Below are 15,169 nucleotides of genomic sequence, written 5' to 3'. Positions count from 1 at the left end.
CTCCGTGCTCCCAATGCAGGGGGCCCAGGTTTGATCCCTGGTCAGGGAACTAGATTCCCGCAGGCCGCAACCAAAGATTCCACAGCCACAACGAAGATCCTGTGTGACCCAACTAAGACCTGGAGCAGGCAAATAAATAAATAATTAAAAAAAAAAAATGAAAGGGACTAAAGATACAAGAAAAAGAAAATAAAATCACTGTACAAGATCCTAAGGAAGATAGAAAGGAATGACATCAGGACCACAGTGCCTATCTCTTCCACTTGCAATCTTAAAACAATCTCTGAGACAGATAGACCATTTGGTCTTGATCTCAGTGAAGAGAGAATGACCTGGAAATTATGACCTAACAGGGTAAAAAACCTAGTAAGTTTCTCTTTTTTCTGAAAAAGACTTAATAGAGATGAGAATGAAAAAGGAATAGCATAAACAATGTCAGTTCTCAAGAGAAGTTGCTAGTGATAGTGTTAAGCCAACTCCAAATTTATATTTTTCTTTGTGCTTACTCTCTCTGAAATGACTCCTTTCCCTCCAGATCTACTTACTAAAATCTGCCCAGCCTTTCAGGCCCAGCATAAGTCCCACTTCCCAGAATTCTCAAGATGGAAGACTCACAGGTAATTCAGTGCACACATCCATGTAATTCAGAAATTAGTCTTGCCCTGGATCCCTGAACATTTTCAGCAAGGGAAAGGAAATGCTCCCTCTCATGAAGCTGCCCATTCCACTCCTCCACAGCTCTCACTGTTATAAGGTACTTTTTCTACTATTGGGCTGAAACCTGATGACTTGGAGCTTTTATTTCCAACTGTGGCTTCTACAGTTTAAGGAAATAAGTTCACTCCTTTCAAAACAGTCCTTCAGTATTTGAAAAGTGTTATGAGGTCTTCTAAAAATTCATCAACCCCAGTTCTTCCTGACCTGACAATTTCCAAATTCCTCTCTGTTCTGATCAGCCTTCCACACAAGAGCTTTAGTTTGCCTAAAAATGTGGTCTCCAGAACTGAACATAAAACTCCTTACAGAATAGAGTAGAAACACTAAGTTCCTTGACCTGGACACTAAATTTCTATGTTACATCCTAAAATAGTATCAGACTTTTTTTTCCAGATATGTTTTTAAAGTAGCCATGTCACACTTTTTTGGTTTTTTTTAACATCTTTATTGGAGTATAATTTTTTTACAATGTGCCATGTCACACTTTTGATTCAACAGAGCAAGCAGTTAACTAAAACCCAAAGAAATTTTCAAACAAAATGAATATAATCTTCCTAGCCAGTATCTAGATACAGTAGAATCAAGCTCAAATTGAAAGCTGCCATTAATCAAATGGGATAATGGATATAAAAAGTACCTAGAAAATTTAAAACTGCTCAAACAAGAACAGCAGAATGCTGATAACTGTTAAAGTTTGGTTAGGTGTACATGTGGGTTCGTTATATTAGCCTGTCTCCTTTTGTCTATGTTTTTAATTTTCTTGAACAAGATTTCTTATTGAAGTATAGTTAATTTACAATGTTGTGTTAGTTACAAGTGTACAGCACAGTGATTTCGTCACACACATATATATTCAAGATTTTCTTAAGTATGTGCTTAACAACAAAAAGCTCTGTACAAACCTTTCATTCTATAAACTTTCTGTGCCTCCATGGTTTAATATATGCTGTTCCTTGAATCTTCTTCCATCTAACAAAACACTATCTTCCTGCAGAACCGAGTTTAACTATTACTTCTGTTAAGTCTGTCACACTGTTAGCCTAGCAAAAAACTAAGCAAATAGAAGGTGGCCATAAATGCTTACCAAAGTCAATGAAAGAACTTTTTGAAGTGTTGGCTTGCCCAAGGTCACAGAGTTCACAAGTAGAGCTGAGACTAGAATCCACTAATCCTGAGTCCAAATCTAGTTACCTTTCCATTTCCCCGCATTGCTTGATGGTAACTAAAGGAGCAGTAGGATCAAGAAAAGGCTTTTCTCTTCGTCCTAGTAATCATTTTTATTCATTTTAATGGACTAGTGTTTGCTGCGCGAACACCCAATGCAAATCACAGCTTTCTTTCTTCCCCACTAGGGGCGTGGAAGGAAGAGGAGGCAAATGAGAAAAGAAAGGAAGCAAAAATTAAAGATATTATGCGGAGGGGAAGTACGAGATTCCCTCATTCCCGTAATGGGGATCTTTAAACCCAAGTAACAGGAACAACTCTCCACCTCAGACCAAGAAATGGCGACTCACTCACTCATGCACTCAGCATGCTTTGCACACACCAATGCAGACAGTTCCTGACCACAAGCTCCCTGACTAGCGGAACTCCTAACTTTTTAACAGCAGTAACTTTAATACTATACTCAGATCTCTTGAAAGGAGCCTCGGTAATCAAGTTTTCAAAGCCAGGCTCACAGCCTGTAGGTCTCAGCCCCTCTCCACCATCTCCAGGCCGGTAGCCCCCAAATTCCAATAGGTCACACCCTCTCTCCCGGCTGGATGCCGTAACACTCACCGCGCACTAAGAGCCGCACCTGAGCTTCAGTCTCCCCTCCTGCTCCTCCCCTCCCTGGCTTACGTCATCCCGGAGCGCCGGGGACGCTGGGACAAAGCTGTTAACGGTACTTCCTCGTCACGTGACAGGTTACGCCCCCTGCTTGCGCGTGGTCCCGCCCCCTCAGGCCGCGGTCGCGATTACGCTCTCTGTGGCCTGCAGTAAGCGGGCCGCTGCCGGCCGAAGACGCAGCGCTGATCGGGACCGGAGGAGCTCTAGGCCAAAGGGGTGAGCCAGGCAGGATCCCGGGACCCTTCACCGCTTAAAGCCGGCGAGAGGAAATGAAACAGGAGGGCACCGGCGGGGAAGGGAGGGAACTAGCGGAAGGTGTCATGGCGGCCGCGCTCTGGGGTCACGTGCCCCGCAGGCCCGCCTTGGCACTTCCGGTCACGTGCCTTCAGAGTTCTCGCAGCCAGCGATGGAGGCGAGACCCCCCGGTAACAGAGGCGGTGGCGACGGCGGCGGCTGCTGGGTTTCAGCCTCTTCCCGGCAGCGTCTCTAAGAAGCGCAGCGGAGCTCGACTCGACCCAGCTCAGTAACTTACTCCTTGCCCAAGGCCGTAGCTCCCACCTGGTAAGTTTAGACCGAAGAATGGGGGTGGGCGGGCGGGTGAAGAGCTGACAGGCCTGGGGGCCGCAGGACGGCAAGGAATCTGCCCGTTTTTCCTGTGTCCCTGTCGCCGTTGCCACAACTCCCAAGCCTGCGGTCTCGGTAGCCCTTTATTATTCTGAAGTGAGGAAGAGGCGACCCCTAATCTACTTGTCTGTAGGAAGCCTTACCTCTCCAGTGAAAGCAGGGACTCGAAGATTTATTCAAAGACGGGATCAGACTTGGCTCATGAGGATGAAGGACGCGGAGGCCTCTTTGCGGCTGAGGAGCCCTTCCCGTTAGAAAATGTGCTGTTGAGTCTTTCGGTTTCTGTAAGGGAAAAGCTTTTACCTTAGTGTCCACACACCTTTTGCTTTACCTGTCAAACTTACCACTATTAAAATCTTCTTAACACGTGTGCCAGGCCAACCCCCCCCCCACACACACACATCACATTTTGGTCTGTGCCCAATTTGATCATCTTTAAGCACCAACACATGGAAATAAATAATTATTTTAGAAATTCCCTAGTGTTCTCAGAGACTACATTGTCTAAGGAAGTGTATTCAGTTGACTCTTAAATGTCCGCTTTAGGGTCTGTAAAATGGGGGGCGGGAGGAGAGAGATAAAAACAACCTTTTGCCCATTAGACCCAATTTTAAAAACATACAAAAACTAAGTGGTTTAAAATATACCTTGCAGTAAATACTGATTCCATAAAGGAGTGGAACAATTTTTCCCGTTGAATTCTTACCAGAAACCCCAACATACAAAGCAGCATGCCATGGTGGAATTGAGTTTGGGAGCGCTCAGCCTCCCCTCTTGGAACACAGTGTGAATATCATGAACTGGGCTTTGGTAACTAAGCCAAAGTTGCCAACCCTAAGATCGATTTTTAAAAATCAAAACTAGAACAAATGAGATGGAGAGGTCACAACAGAGGGGAAGGTAACCTCTAGTATCAGGCTTATGGCTTACAAAAGATCTAGACTCTGGAAAGAACTTTGTACCTTTTAGCAGACCGAAATCCGTTGTTTGGAAAGGAGGGAGAGATAATTTGGAGGCATTAAACCTGTTCTGCTACTCTCACTCATCTAACACTTGGCAGTGCATCAGACTGATGAGCTTTGAGTCTCTCCTAGGTGATATTAAATACATATTGGTAGTGCTAACGTTAAAAAAAAAAAAAATCCACACAAATGCAGAGAGGGCTCTTTAAAAATACTAGGAAGGTTGGTGCGAAGAGAGAGGAATCAGTTAAAAAGAATATACCCAACGATCAGCTTCAGTCAGTTGTGGCTGCTTCCTGTACGTACTGCTCTCAAGGCTTATATCTTATCCCTGCTGGGCTGTCTTTACACCTTTTAGCCCTGCTTTTCTGTGCTGCTGTTTTTTCCTTTACCATGAGAATGTTGTCAGGTGTACCTTAAGCTTTCCTAGCATTTTGACCACTATTTCTACTTCATGGATGCTGCTACTAGTAGTGTCTTTGGGGACTTCCCTGGTTGTCCAGTGATTAAGACTCCCCGCTTCCACTGTAGCATGGGTTCGATCTCTGTTCCGAGAACTAAGATCCCACATGCCACATGGCACGGCCAAAAAAAATTTTTTTTTAATTAAAAAAAAAAGTGTCCCTTTCTGCTTTCTCTCTTTCCTGCCTGCAATGTGGCAGTGTCAGGCATCCATCTAATAGTCCCTCCTTGCTCCACTTATGATTACCAACTGATTGCTCCTCTCTCAATTTTGGTATCGTACTCTGTCAGCATGCAGTATTTATTAGTGAATATGAGCATACTGCTCCCTCTATCTTGCGTCTCTGTCGCATTTTCCTCCTCCTGCCTCTCCCATCACTGCTGTAAAATGAAAAAGTGCTCGGTCTTAAAATTGCTACCTCAGTTATTCTCTTTAATATCTTCTTTATGTGTGTAACTATCCTTAAAACAGTACATTTTGGTCACTCTCTACATACTTCCAAGGTCTTATTCCCTGTAGTGCTGAATTGTTAACATTTTTTAGGATTGCCCGATGGCAAGCAGCATTCCAGTCTCCATTTTGTATGCTGGCAGACACAGAAGTGCTTTCTCTAATAATAATCCTCCTTTTAGAGAGTGATAAGGAGTTTATATTTCACTTGTTGCCTTTTTTTCTTCTGCCCCATTTATCTCTGCACGTTGGAAAAGGAGATGTAGGTAATGGAAATGCAGAGACACGAGATGTAGGAAATGGAAATTTAAAGATTTCTCCTGAATAGTTTCAGATTCTTCCTAACCCTGTTTACTTATAAGCCAGTTATTGGAATCTGTGAGGAATGATACTCTGATCTGTGAGTTGAGAGCTTTAGTGCTTCCTGGAGTTTAGCCAAGGATGTATGTACAATGGTTTCTTGTTATGTCTTAACCAAGACTGTATTCTTTTAACAACAGAGATCTTAAATTGATGTCATAGGTATTTATTGGACTATTTCTATGGGCTAAAATATGCTGCTGGGCTCTGTATTGCCATGAACACAACACATGCAGCCTCTGCCCTTCTTTATGAAGCTTGCAGTCTTTTGGGGAGAAAGGCATTAAAAGAATTACTTTAAAAATTAATTGCAGGGACTTCCCTGGTAGCGCAGTGGTTGGGAATCCGCCTGCCAATGCAGGGGACACGGGTTCGAGCCCTGGTCCGGGAAGATCCCACATGCCACGGAGCAACTAAGCCTGTGCACCACAACTACTGAGCCTGTGCTCTAGAGCCCGCGAGCCACAACTACTGATCCCGCATGCCACAACTACTGAAGCCCATGCACCTAGAGCCCGTGCTCCACAGGAAGAGAAGCCACTACAGTGAGAAGGCTGCGCACCACAACGAAGAGTAGCCCCTGCTCGCGGAAACTAGAGAAAGCCTGCGCGCAGCAACGAAGACCCAATGCAGCCAAAAATAAATTAATTAATTAATTTTTAAAAAATTAATTGCAGTAGTGATAAGTGCTGTAAAGAGAAGAATACTGATAACTTTGAAACTTAGAGTAGACAGAAAATGAGTAAAAGCTCGTTGATGGAAAGGGAGGAGAATGTGCAGAGGCTTAGCACAAGGCATGCATGTGCCTTTAGCCTCAAGCAAGTAAATATTTAACTGCAAATGAATAAATGCCTTTACTGGAGGATTTTGCTATTTAAAGAAGTCTTGTGGCAGATTATTTCATAAAGTAAATAATCTTTTAAGTAAAGCTAGATCTTCATCAAGCCGCTTTGTTTAAATATAACTGCACCGATTTTTTTCATAAACAAAATATTCTGTGGCTCTTACAGAGTTCTACTAGAAAGAAGTTTTTGCCACCCAAGGAGCCACCTTCAAGAAAAATCTAGAAATCATAGAAGCCATTGTAGGATGGTCCTACTGGTTCTATTAAACTTCCTAAAACTGGTCCTTGTACAATTAATAGAGGTGCTACAGATGACCAGGGAAATTTGCCAAGCAGATTAGCTGTGAGGCAATTGACTAGTTATTCCCAGTGTTCAATAACTTATCTCTGATTTATTTTTAAAGCTCCCTCTAAATGGATTTTAATATGAATGGTTTTACATGCTGTGCATAAGAGGCTATGTTTTTCCCCAATTGATTTAAAGTAGCCAACTCTAATAGTTCTATTAATCTAATTTATTCTCCACTTTACAGTTTCTGTCTTCATTCATCTTTCTTCCTTACCTTCCCATCTCAGAAAGGTTTTTCTGTTCTTTTCCAAAGTTAACACTTTTTATTTGTGCCCGTAAGCCCAGTTAATTGGTGACTTGCTCTGTCAGCTGTAACCTTGCATTTCCTCCATATATGGACATATTTAAAATTATCCTGTAATTATCTACTTATCCCCCTCCACACACGCACCTCTCCTATCTTTCTCAGATTTTAATTCATGTTTCCTAAAATGTGGTTCATGTGGTATGCAGTTTAATTTTACATAGTATAGACAGGTTTTTAAAATGTTTTTAATAGTTATGTGTTTATTATAATGAATATTATAAAATTAATATTAAAATATTTAATGGTTCCATAGATGTTATAAAAATTATTATAAATTAAATTAGTATTAGTATATTAGTATTTTAATACTAAATAAAAATAATACACATATTACAGAAATTGAAAATAACAGTTTTAATTCTTACCAACCCTAACACCTTCCCATGTTACCTTATAGATGTGATTTGATAGAGAATAAACTCTTGGAAAGACATTTTTAGTAACTGCTTTTGTCATTACAAAATACATATTTATTGTAGATAGTCCAGAAAACAAAAAGAACATTCAAATCATCTGTAGTCCTATCACCATCGGTAGCCACTATTAAATTGGGTGTATGTCTCTCCAGTCATATATATTTGCAGAATAGCATAATGGAACTCCAAGGTCAGACTGACCCAGATTCAAACCCAGTTCTACTTCTTGATGCTTTCGGAAAGCATCTTGATCTCTCAGACCCAGTTTCCTTTATCTGCAGAATGGAACTAATAATAGAACCTACCTCAGGATTGTTAACTGGGGACTGAATGAGATAATGCCTATAAAGAACTTAGCCCAATGCCTGGCACATATTACAAGCAGTCAATAAATTGTAGAAGATTTTTTAAAATTTAAGAATATGGAATCAGACTACATGCTTTTTTTGCTTGCTTTGATCACCTAACAGTTTATCTTTTCATGTCATTAAATAGTCCTTTAAGGAATTCCCTAACTGTCCAGTGCTTAGGACTGCGCACTTTCATTGCCAAGGGCCCAGGTTCGATCCCTGGTCGGGAAACTTAAATCCCACAAGCTGCGGTGCAGCCAAAAAAAAACAATAGTCCTTTAAAACAGTGGTTTTCAAACTTTTTAAGCAACAGTAATCCTCTAATCAAAATCTTTGGAGGACATCAAATAAGTAAATCAGTTAAAAGATGGTATTATATATTAAGAATTTTGACCCTTTATCATATATGTATGGATATGAAAACTGTGGAGATTGTAAAGTAACATGGGAAAATGTTTTCAATGGCAAATAAACAAGATAACTTGGCTGTACTTCATGATTACATTTGTAAGGTGAGTACAGATAAGCACAATTTAAAATTAAGAAAATTGATGTTAAAGTTGTGAGATTGTGGCATTTTTTAAATCCCTTTTTGTTAACTGAACTTACTAGGCTCTGTCCCAACATTTATAAATGCCCACATAATACAGACTATTTCTACCTGCGTGACTCAACAGCACCTCACACTCATTTTCAGAGCTGAATTCCTTGCCTTCACTTTCAAACTTGTTTTTCCTTGTTACTGTTTCTGTGAGTGGCATCACTGTACTCATGTCAGTTAGGCTTAGAAGTGGGGTGTGAGCAAGCAGCTGTGACACCTCCTTCACCTCCTTCAGCACAGTGTCTATTCATCCTGCTTCCTCAGTACTCCTCCTTGTCCCTTCCTCTCCATTCTCACTGCCAGCAGCCTGGTTCAGACCCTTTCTGGTCCTCTCTTCAGTCTCTCTCATATTGCCTCAGATTAATTTCCTAAAATACAAATCACTCCCTTACTCAAATCTTTAGAAGTTTTCTGTTGTCTACCACATAGGGGGGTATTCTCCACTATCTGCCTCCATCTTAACTGTCCAACTTCATATCCCACTGATCCCCATCATGAACTTTGTGCTACATCCAGAGTGGACTACTAACCATTCGTAGAGAGTCTATAGCCTTTGCCCCCAGCCATTCTCTTTGCCTATAATGCTTATTGCCATTTCTCTGTCAAAACCCTCATTCAAGACCCAATTCATAACTAACTTATGTATAAAAAGAATAAACTACCGATACATGTAATAATATGGTGAATTTCCAGAAACATGTTAAGCAAAAAGCCAGAGACAAAAGCATACATAGTGCCTGAATTCCATTTGTATGAAATCCTAGTACAGACAGAAACTAATCTGTGGTGATAGAAATCAGAAAACAGTTGCTCGAGGGTGGGAGGAAGAGAATTGACTAGAAGGGGACGTGAGAGAACTTGGGGGGTGATGGAAATGTTCTCTGTCTTGTTTTGGGTAATGGTATGTGGGTGTATACAGTTGCCAGAATGCATCAAACGGAACACCTAAGGACTATGCATTTAGTGATTTGCATTTTGTTTGTTCAGTTAATTGTAACTGAATTTTTTTTATTGCCCTAAGATATCTGTGACAAATATTTGACAAAGCCTCTCGTGAAGAAGTTAATTGCCTCTGAGTCCTAATTCAGAACTGTTTTTTGTCTCCCTTTTGGGACTTTACACATTCTAATTTGTATATACACACACACCCATCTTGCTCACTAGACTGGAAGCTTTCTGAAAGCAGAAATCACTACTGGCAGACATTTGTCTTCGGGTAATCCCTAGACTCCTTGGCTCAGTACAGAACTATTGAATAAATGTATTCACACTGACCCTTTTCCTTTCCATTTTTGGGGTGGAGTAGCCTGTAAGGAAACTAAAAGGGAAGATCTGGCTACTCAAAATTCAGGTAGTCAACTTCAGAGAAATTAAAATTTCACTTTTTTTTTTTACTTGTATTTTTGATTTTTAAATCACTGTTTCAGTGAATAAGAAACATTACAATAAAGCTTCACTTGTTTGCTCAAATTTAATTCTTATGACACCTAGATATGCTAACTTCTCTGAAATTATAATTTGTACCTGAAGAAGTAAATATTTTTAAGTTATATTTTAAATCATTCCTTTGGGAATGAAAACTAAAGTCATAACTTCACCAGAAATGGCATATATGTGCCATTTGTGCCACCACTTTCCCCATCGCAGCCCATGGCAGACTTCATCAATCATGACATCTTTCCTGTTGAGCCCAGACGGCCTCAAAATCCTTTTCAGCCTCATATTCCAGACAGCTACACTCAAGACTCTAGGATTTGGGTTGAGTGGTTAAGATTCCCAGGATGGGGTGAAGTTGGGGGGAGCTCCAAGCTGTTTCTTCCTAGGTAACAAATTAGCCATATACAAATGAATCTTCCTCCTAGACTGGAGAGCAGTTGAAGACTTTTGATTGTTAAAAGATGTGGAAGATAGCATCTGAAGTGTTAAGTGTTAAATTGTTTCAGTTTTATTTTTATGCATAGGGGAACAGACTTAGACTGGGTTTTTAGATCTAGGAGTGGTTTTAGGAAGGTCACACAAACCCTTTGACTCTTAGTTTTTTCAGTTGAAACAAATTTGAACTAAATATCCAGTAGAATGCTGTGTAATTCTAAAGTTCTGCAGTGTAGGTTACAGACCGCATATTTGTAGTGAAATCATGTGTTTAAGATTTAATAATATAACAGGAAAATAAAAATAAATTGAAAATACTCTGATTAGCATATATGGAAATGGTTTGAAAACTGCCAGGTGTTGTCAACTTTAAGTGTTGTGTAAATTCATACCTGTGGTATGAGCAAAATGAAATTTGATTTTAAAGGAATAACGCCATACAGCTTTATCTTCAACTCTGAATCAGGGAAAAGACTTTTTTCCCTCCTTATTACTCATTTTAGATTTGGAAGGGACTCAAGTCAACGAATCCAACCCTAATTGAGATGTGAAATCTTTTTGTCTTTTTTAGCACCTTCTAGCCATCATGGCAACTTCATCTGAAGAAGTTTTGCTGATTGTAAAGAAGGTGCGACAAAAGAAGCAGGATGGAGCTCTGTACCTCATGGCAGAAAGAATTGCTTGGGCACCTGAAGGCAAAGATAGATTTACCATCAGCCATATGTATGCAGATATTAAATGTAAGTCAGCTATACTAAGTCTGATGTATGTCATATTTGTTAGTAACTTTATAAGAAGACTGCTTATACAGTCTTTGTGGGGTTTTTATTATAATGTCAAAAAAATCAGCTGTATAAAAATAATTATAGAGTAGGATCATTGAATATAATTCTGTAACCTGCCTTTTCTACAATAATAGAGTATGTACAGCTTTACATGTGTAAATCTACCTCACATAAAGATCTCCACACATTCCTTCTTTTAAGAGTTGCATAATAGTCCACTGAATGGATTTACACTTATGTATTTAACCAGTCCACTATCGAAGGACATTTAGGAAGTTTTCAGAATTTTGTTATTGAAAACAATGTTGCAGTATTGATCTATGCACTAATATCTTTTTGAGGTTGTATGTATGGGATACATCCCTGCAATGGACTTACAGGTTCAAATGGTTCATGCATTTAAAATCTTGATAGATGGACTTCCCTGGTGGCGCAGTGGTTAAGAATCCAACTGCCAATGCAGGGGACATGGGTTCAAGCCCTGGTCCGGGAAGATCCCACATGCCGCGAGCAACTAAGCACGTGCACCACAACTTCTGAGCCTGTACTCTAGAGCCTGTGAGCCACAGCTGCTGAGCCTGCGTGCCACAACTACTGAAGCCCGTGGGCCTAGAGTCCATGCTCCGCGACAAGAGAAGCCACCGCAATGAGAAGCCCACGCACCGCAACAAAGAGGAGCCCCCGCTCGCCGCAACTAGAGAAAGCCTGCATACAGCAGCGAAGACCCAACACAGCCAAAAATAAATAAATAAATTTATTTTTTAAAAAATCGTGATAGATGATGCCAGATTGCCCTTAATAAAATTGTATCTTTTAAGTCGTCTAATTAATCTTTGGTTATGTGGCCATCATCTGTTGAGAAAATAGACTTAATTTTATACTAAATGTAGATGGGAGAAATACAGAGCATAATATTTTTATATCCTTTTTCTTTTTATGATTTTCAAGTATGAAGGCTAACATCAAAACCCCTTCTCTTTTCAAATTTGCAAAATTAACTTTGAATTTATTACCCAAAGGGTATGGTACTTTGTGGCTCAATAATAATTAGGTTTAAAGGCACCAAGTGAATCCTGGGATTTAGAACCTTTACTCTGAAAGGGATTTCTGCAATTCACCTAACTAAAAGACCTTGAATTAGGAGGGACCCCAGGGGAGTTGGGCAACAAAGCCCTCAACAAATTGTGGTATCTTAACTGTGACCATCAATATGGATTCATTTATTTTCCTGGATATGAGATTCTTCTCCTAGATAAAATCCTGAACAGATTTCAAGGAACATGACACCTCAAAACATAGACAATCCTCAACTTGCAAGTGGTCAGTTTACAAATGTCCTTTGTGTATGAACAGTTGCCCTAAGGACTTACCTCTAATTTGCTGCTGGAAATGACCAAGATCCTCATCTTTCTCCACTGAAATAACTTAGAATCTTAATTTTCAAAAGGAAATGCTGTTTAAAATTCATCATAATTCAGTACTGCCTAAACTATCTGGTCTTTGTCCACTCTCCTGGTAACACTACTTCCTTTCAAAACTTTGTTTCTGTGGAGAAATGCCTCACGAAGTTTCTAACAATAGTCTTACAAACTAACATTTGTTCTACAATAGACTCATAAATTAGGAACTGCCTGTATTAGCATTTCTCGTAAACGGGAAGCTAGCCTTATACCTTTGCAAAACACATATTCAATGTGATGCTCACAGCATGCAATAAAGAATATGCCTGTCTTCTGTATTTCAACAATTCTTCTCAGCTATTGGGGAGGAGAGCACGTACCCAAATTTAGATCTGCACCAGATCAGTTTTCATTTTAAGCTGAATATTTGAAAGAATGCTCATTTCTGAAAGAAGCCATTGAAAGTTGTCAATAATAAATTACTAAGGTGAAAATTAGCAGTTAGATAGTTAAAAAAACTTCAAAAGTAGGTCTCTCAGAGGCACATGCTAAGATAGAGCAAGAATAAAGCAGTGACTGAGAAAAGATAGGTAGAGAGGAGTGATAGATGGTTTTGGAGGTATAGAATAATGGAACAGGCTGGCTGACAGTGTAAATTGCTTCATATTGCTCTTTTTGGCAGTAGGGTATTTCATCTAAACTTGGTTTGGAAGCAGTATCTTCATTGAAAAAGTTTCTGTTTATTTAAGTGTTAGTAGGTTGCTTGGGGCAGAGAGCTCTAGGTAATGGGTTCACACTACCATTAGTCACCCATTTAGTGAGACAAAGCCCCTTCATCTCTGTTTCCCTTATGAAGAAGACAAGCCATGAGGCCCACTTTTTAAGAATACAAGATCTCTATTATGTAGGTATATTTTGACATTTCCAGCTCCAACTTATTATGAAAATCTTCAAAGTTACAGAAAAGTTTAAAGAATAGTACAATGTATACGTGTATATTGTATCCCATCTAAATATTAGTTATTTTGCCATATTTGCTTTTTTATGTGAGTGTACACTTTGACTGCTTATAACATTATGACACCAAGAAAATTTTAATAAATATCCAGACCATTGTTGCATTTCCCCAGTTGTCCAAAGTTTTTTATAGCTGTGATTTTTTTTTTTTTAACCAATACCTAGTCTAGGTTCATGTATGTAGTTGTAGTCTCTTTAGTCTGTTCTTTAAGAGTATGGGCTTGTAGAACATCACACATTCTGATTTTGTCTGATGGTCTCCTCAAGGTTTTGTTTAATTTTTTTCCTGTATACCTGTATTTCTTATAAATTAAAAGTCAGGTCTACAGGCTTGATTGTACTCAAGTTAAACATTTTCAGCAAGAACAACACATAAGTGGTGGTGTTGCTATTCTGTCACCTCAGAAAGCCCATAGTGTCAGGTTGTTCCATTTTTAATGAGGCTAAGTTTGATCACTTGGTTAAAGTGCTGACACCTGATCTCTCAAATGTAAAATTACGTATTTTCCTTCGCAATTAGTAATTAAGCCATGGGCTATGTTTTGGAGTTTTTTGAATCATGACAAATCATTTTTATTAATGATAATGTCATTTGGAAGCAGGTGTTCAGGGTGGATTCAGGACTCTGAGTTGGCTGTTTAGAAAGTTTTAAAGAAAGCTGCCCAGTTGAGTGGAAACCAAAGCCCTTTAGTATCCATAGGTGGAAGCAGTGGGTGAGAAGTGCCACACAAAAAGGATACTGAAGAAGGAAGCCAAGTGTTAGCAGTGAATTTGTTGAACCATGCTCTGGTTATATGGGGTTATTTGAGAAGTGTATATTTCTGCTGAAGCATCAAGATTGGAATAGGGCAACTAAAGCCTAAAGGAAGCCTGAGTCTTCTTGAGAGAAGTAACTTATTGTATGGCTTTCCACAGTGTGAGTGTCCTCATCTAACTAGCCTCATGCTTCTTTTTAGGCCAGAAAATCAGTCCAGAAGGAAAAGCTAAAATTCAACTTCAGCTGGTCCTGCATGCAGGGGACACAACTAACTTCCATTTTTCCAATGAAAGCACAGCAGTGAAAGAGCGAGATGCAGTGAAAGACCTTCTTCAGCAGTTGCTGCCCAAATTCAAGAGGAAAGCAAATAAAGAACTGGAAGAGAAAAACAGGTGAAGGAGGGAAAGAACAGCCTTTTAAAGAGATGCTAGGTTCTCACCAGTCAAGTAATAGTTTATTTCTCACCCCTTGTGCTTTGACAGTGTAGTTTAGGAAAATTTGGGCTTTGTTATCTTTACCTTTACCTTTACCTTTGGTTATTAACTTTAGCATCTTACTAGCATTATTATTTAGCATTAACTTTAACTTATTTAGCATTAACTTTAGCATTTTACTAGCTTTGGCTTTCGACAGATTAGATAAACTCAGATGAACTGCCTCAAGCCTAACGTCTGATTAGGAACAGAACTGCTATTCGAAGGTGCTAATAAGGTCCCTTAATTCTCTAGTTCTCTGTCACAGAAAAGATACTAAACCATTAGAAATGTGTTTGTGAATAAGAAACCTGAAAGAAGTCATACTGTAAAAAAGTTGAGAAAACATCTAACATAATGAGAATTTCTGATAAGATGAATTATCTTTCTGTGCTTATGGCTCCAGGTGCTTATCACCATGAAAAACTAGTTGCTAGAAAATCTCTCTTCCCCATTCACCTTTTTGTGAAGGAGAATACAGTACAGTACAAATACAGCCTTTGTATCACTGGAATATAGGGATGAATAAGACCCAATCCATGCCCTCAAAGCGTTTAGCCTTTACTTTTTCAGACTGACTTCTGTTTATCTG

At 39.5% G+C, this 15,169-nt stretch overlaps 2 protein-coding genes across 14 annotated transcripts in view; one reads left to right on the top strand and one right to left on the bottom strand.

Moving 5' to 3' along the window:
• HPS5 (HPS5 biogenesis of lysosomal organelles complex 2 subunit 2) overlaps window positions 1–2,683 on the bottom strand; it is a 51,561-nt gene extending 48,878 nt beyond the window's left edge. For 4 of the 7 annotated variants that reach the window (XM_082342392.1, XM_082342394.1, XM_082342393.1 and 1 more), the window contains exons 1-2: window positions 2,497–2,683; window positions 1,802–2,065 (exon numbers count right to left, since the gene is read on the bottom strand). The gene's annotated coding sequence lies outside the window, so the exon portion shown is untranslated. The remainder of the gene's footprint in view (window positions 1–1,801; window positions 2,066–2,496) is intronic. The other 3 variants (XM_082342391.1, XM_082342395.1, XM_082342396.1) reach the window with 2 other exon arrangements.
• A 183-nt stretch (window positions 2,684–2,866) lies between these two features.
• Window positions 2,867–15,169, top strand: part of GTF2H1 (general transcription factor IIH subunit 1) — a 33,593-nt gene continuing 21,290 nt past the window's right edge. Inside the window, exons 1-3 of one of the 7 annotated variants that reach the window (XM_082342461.1) lie at window positions 2,867–3,108; window positions 10,717–10,885; window positions 14,304–14,496. In XM_082342461.1, coding sequence (XP_082198587.1) covers window positions 10,732–10,885; window positions 14,304–14,496 — 347 coding nt within the window. In that variant the 5' untranslated portion in view covers window positions 2,867–3,108; window positions 10,717–10,731. Of the gene's footprint in view, window positions 3,109–10,716; window positions 10,886–14,303; window positions 14,497–15,169 lie in introns of those variants that run through there. The other 6 variants (XM_082342456.1, XM_082342457.1, XM_082342458.1 and 3 more) reach the window with 6 other exon arrangements.

Source organism: Balaenoptera borealis (assembly GCF_965194805.1).
Source record: "Balaenoptera borealis genome assembly, chromosome: 11".
In the NCBI taxonomy this organism is placed as follows: Eukaryota; Metazoa; Chordata; class Mammalia; order Artiodactyla; family Balaenopteridae; genus Balaenoptera; species Balaenoptera borealis.
The sequence above is the reverse complement of the archived record's forward strand: the minus strand, read 5'-3'. Positions and strand labels throughout refer to the sequence as shown.